The sequence below is a fragment of the Drosophila willistoni genome (assembly GCF_018902025.1).
Source record: "Drosophila willistoni isolate 14030-0811.24 chromosome 2R unlocalized genomic scaffold, UCI_dwil_1.1 Seg167, whole genome shotgun sequence".
NCBI lineage: Eukaryota > Metazoa > Arthropoda > Insecta > Diptera > Drosophilidae > Drosophila > Drosophila willistoni.
The window spans coordinates 12100239-12103919 of NW_025814050.1; the positions used below are offsets into that span (position 1 = coordinate 12100239).

Here is a 3681-nt window from a genome sequence, read left to right on the forward strand (position 1 = left end):
ATAAAATTGCATAAAAAATGTTTAGCCAATAAAACATTTTGACGTGCAATTCATACCTTTTGTCGCATTTACGGCCAAAATTGCCAAAGAAAAAAAGTGTAAAATCCTCTACCCTTTTAGCCTGTTCGCTATTACTGCCAGACTTCCCCCAAGCGTCCTCTTATCCTATAAATAACATGACACAATCTATGGCAAGATAGAGAGAGAGAGGGAGAGAAAAAAAAGACGAAAGAATAAAACATTATTTGGCAATAAAATGGAAAATGGAAATCGATTCCGAGCATCGGGCGAGGAGCAAAGTTGACAAATAGCAGCCAAGGAACAAATGGAGCGCCGTAAGAAAAATAATATCGACTATCAAGGATTTTTTTCCTACAAATTTCGTTGCGTCGTTCTCCTGGCCTCTGCCGCTGTCGCTGTCCCTGCTGCTGCTGCGACAATTTACATGCCCCAATTGCAGTTGCCCCGCCTCAAATGGTTGCCCTTACGTATCGTATCCCTGTCGTGGCCCTAGATACACATACATACATACGTCCATTGCCTGGCACGTCGTTCAAATTGAAAATTTTTCGTACAGTCACACACACACACACACACACATGTTTATTGGGCATCCTTTGTGATGCTGCTGCTGCTGCTGCTCCTGCTCCTGTCTCTCCTTTTGTACTTGTCATTTATGAAAATTTGTTTATTTTCGTAATGCTCCATTTGCAAATGTAGCCAAAGTAAATATTGCTGCTGCTTCTCCTCATATGGGCCAAACGTAGGGGCAATTTCTCTTGCCCTTTCTTTTTGCTATTCACTTATTCTTTTTTTTATGGTTTTGACTGCGTCGCATAATTCATACGCTTTTGTTACCAATTTGCTCATCTATCCTCCGCGTATAATTTGCCTCCCTGTAGCCATTTGTGGCCTATTGAATCATTTGAAATATTATTTTAAAATTCATTATTGATTATTAATTTCATATATTTATTTCAAAGCATAAATTATACCATAAGCTTTCAGCAAGGACATCGAGCTTATAATTAATGTATGCATTCGCCAACAACAACGACAACAGTTAAATTAATTGCCAATTAATTAGAGTTTATGCTAAATGCTGGCCAATGGCTCTCTACCATTGTTTATGCCCAGCAACAAAAGGCAATTAAATGTGTTTGTTTATGAGTTAACAAACGGCGTTAAAAAATTGTAAAATTTAAAACAAAAAAAAAGGTATAAATAAATTGTAAATTAAATTGGATTGATGGTCCATTTGTAATATCAACGATCAATTTGCTCAAAGTAATATAAATTTTCAATTTAATTTGATTACATAATATTTGCAATAACCTAATACAATAAACTTTTTATGTCAATTTATAGATACCTTTTAGCTGTTTCTTTGTTTTTTTTTTTGCCTGTAATCTTGGTAGTCTTTTGATATAAATTTAAGATTCTATTATCACATTACACAGTTGATGGAACTGTTGTTCATGGTATGGTGACATTATTTTTCGTAAACTTTACCTTCTACCTTCATGCGATTTTAAAATAATGTTAACACAAAGATTGCTTATGATTGAGTTGGTATTGGGATTACTTGAATTGCGATGATAGACAGCTTCAACTTAAAGTTAGCTCTAAAATCTCTTCCGAGAGGCATTTTAGTTCAAAGCTTTTAATTTTAGTTCAGCAGAGACGTCTACTAAGCCTTAGGAAAGGTTTTATCTAGAATACATACCCCAAAGGCAAAAACATTTGAATGTTAACGAGTATCGCTTAACGATACTAATTACTTCTTAAGTATTCTTTTTCTTGAACTACTATTGAAAGTGGATTATTTTTCTCATTAAATGAGGTATTTGTTTTTAGAGAAATAGGGTAAAACTTATTGTTATTGTCGCCTCACAAAAGTAGGTACAGCTACCTGAAGATTGAATGTTATTGTCCTTTATTGCCCAAACTAAGAAATGATCTTACACTGTGATATATGTAGTTTTAAAGAAACGAGTTAGATCGATGAAAAATTTTTCATTCTGATCAAAATATGTAATGTCGTTTTTCTCTTCAATTTATCAAAAAGGAACCAATTGAATTTACACCACCTGATAAGAAGTACTATTTCGAGACCATCTAATTAGAAAATTATAAACACCAACAATTCCTACTAAATAGCTGTTTTTATTTCCGCGTATTGCATATTACAGTTTGATAGTTTTAGGTCTCTTAGATTTTACAGCAGGACCAAAATGAACTATTTTCTTCCTGGCCGCCATTGATGCGATTTAAATCCAAATCAATCGTTTCTGTTGTGGGTAGAGAAACTCCACGGGCTTTTGCTGATGTGAGTGGGGCTTGTGTTTGCTGTTCCAGTATCAATTGAGTAAGAAGTTCAAAGAGCTCGGTAACACCTTCATTATTCTTGGCCGATGTTTCCAAATATCGAGCACCTACGCTCTGTGCATACTCGAATGCGACATCATAGTCTACAACACGTTGCTCATCCAGATCGATTTTATTGCCGACTATAATCAGACAAATGTCATTGCCCAGCATCTCCTTTAGTTCGCGCACCCACAATTTGACCTTTAGGAATGAATTGTGATCGGTTATATCGTAGACTAGAAGGGCACCATCCGAACCGCGATAATAAATGGGACCCAAAGCATGGAATCTCTCCTGACCGGCTGTGTCCCAGATGTTCAATAACGCCTGTCTCTGATCTGGCATTATAATGATTTTACTAACAAACGATGCTTGTAATGTGCTCAAGTTTTGGCTATTGAACTTGTCTTCCATGTATCGCAGAACCAATGATGTTTTGCCCACACATCCTTCGCCCAGGAGCACGGCCTTAAAGTTGTGTATCGGTTCAGTCTTCAATTTGCGTGAGCTCATTGTGTGGTGGTTAATATGGTTGTTGGTTATAGTTATTATTTAGTCAGGCAATTGACCACATCAGCAATTCCCGTGCATTTGTTGTGAGAAATACTGTAATGTATTGCAAACGCAGTAGGAAAATTTTGATTGATTTTGCAACGACAACTTTGATTTTTTATTTATTCTAGTTTTCGTTATTGTTCAGCTCTGTGTGTTCCACACCAAAAGCCGATGCCAATTATATACATATATCTTTGTATGTTCTAGTAGAGATTTACAATTATTTATTTTGCCAGGGTAAATAACAATGAGATATATTTCAATCGAAATATTGTCCCGCCATCATAAAGCAAAAGTCCAATAACACACAAAACTTCCGCCAGGCATAGATTTTTCATAAATTTTCATAACTAAACCGAAGCAGTGGCCAACAAACAACAACAACCAACAACAAACCCATCAACCACCACAGAAACCAGCAAAGGAAAACTGTAAACATATTTCCCATATTACGTCACAGTTGTAGTTGTAGTTACATTTAGTTGGGAACAACGGTTAGGGGGAAAATGAAATAACAAGAACAACAAATCTTTATAGCAATTCGATATGCCAATACAAATATACCCTTTATTAAATCGAACTTATATTTCAAGAAGTGAATAGGAATTGGATTATTATCGATTATAAAGGAATGTTGTGTAGTTCAGATGGAAAAAATTGATTTCTCAGCGATTCTGTTTAAAAATACACAGATATGCAGTTTATTACCCTTTATTCATTTATTTGTTAAGTGCAGCATTCACTTGCAAAAAAATT

The 3681-nt window shown here is 35.4% G+C and overlaps 1 protein-coding gene across 1 annotated transcript; it reads right to left on the reverse strand.

Moving 5' to 3' along the window:
• Positions 1-2146: 2146 nt before the first annotated feature.
• Positions 2147-3034, reverse strand: LOC6642031 (ras-related protein Rab-21-like). The gene has a single exon (XM_047010668.1). The coding sequence runs from the start codon at positions 2881-2883 to the stop codon at positions 2212-2214; it is 672 nt and encodes a 223-aa protein (XP_046866624.1). The 5' UTR covers positions 2884-3034; the 3' UTR covers positions 2147-2211.
• Between the last annotated feature and the right edge of the window lie 647 nt (positions 3035-3681).

Coding starts and splice junctions, on each gene's coding strand:
- LOC6642031 (XM_047010668.1), bottom strand. CDS start 2,883: ATGAGCTCACGCAAATTGAAGACTGAACCGATACACAACTTTAAGGCC.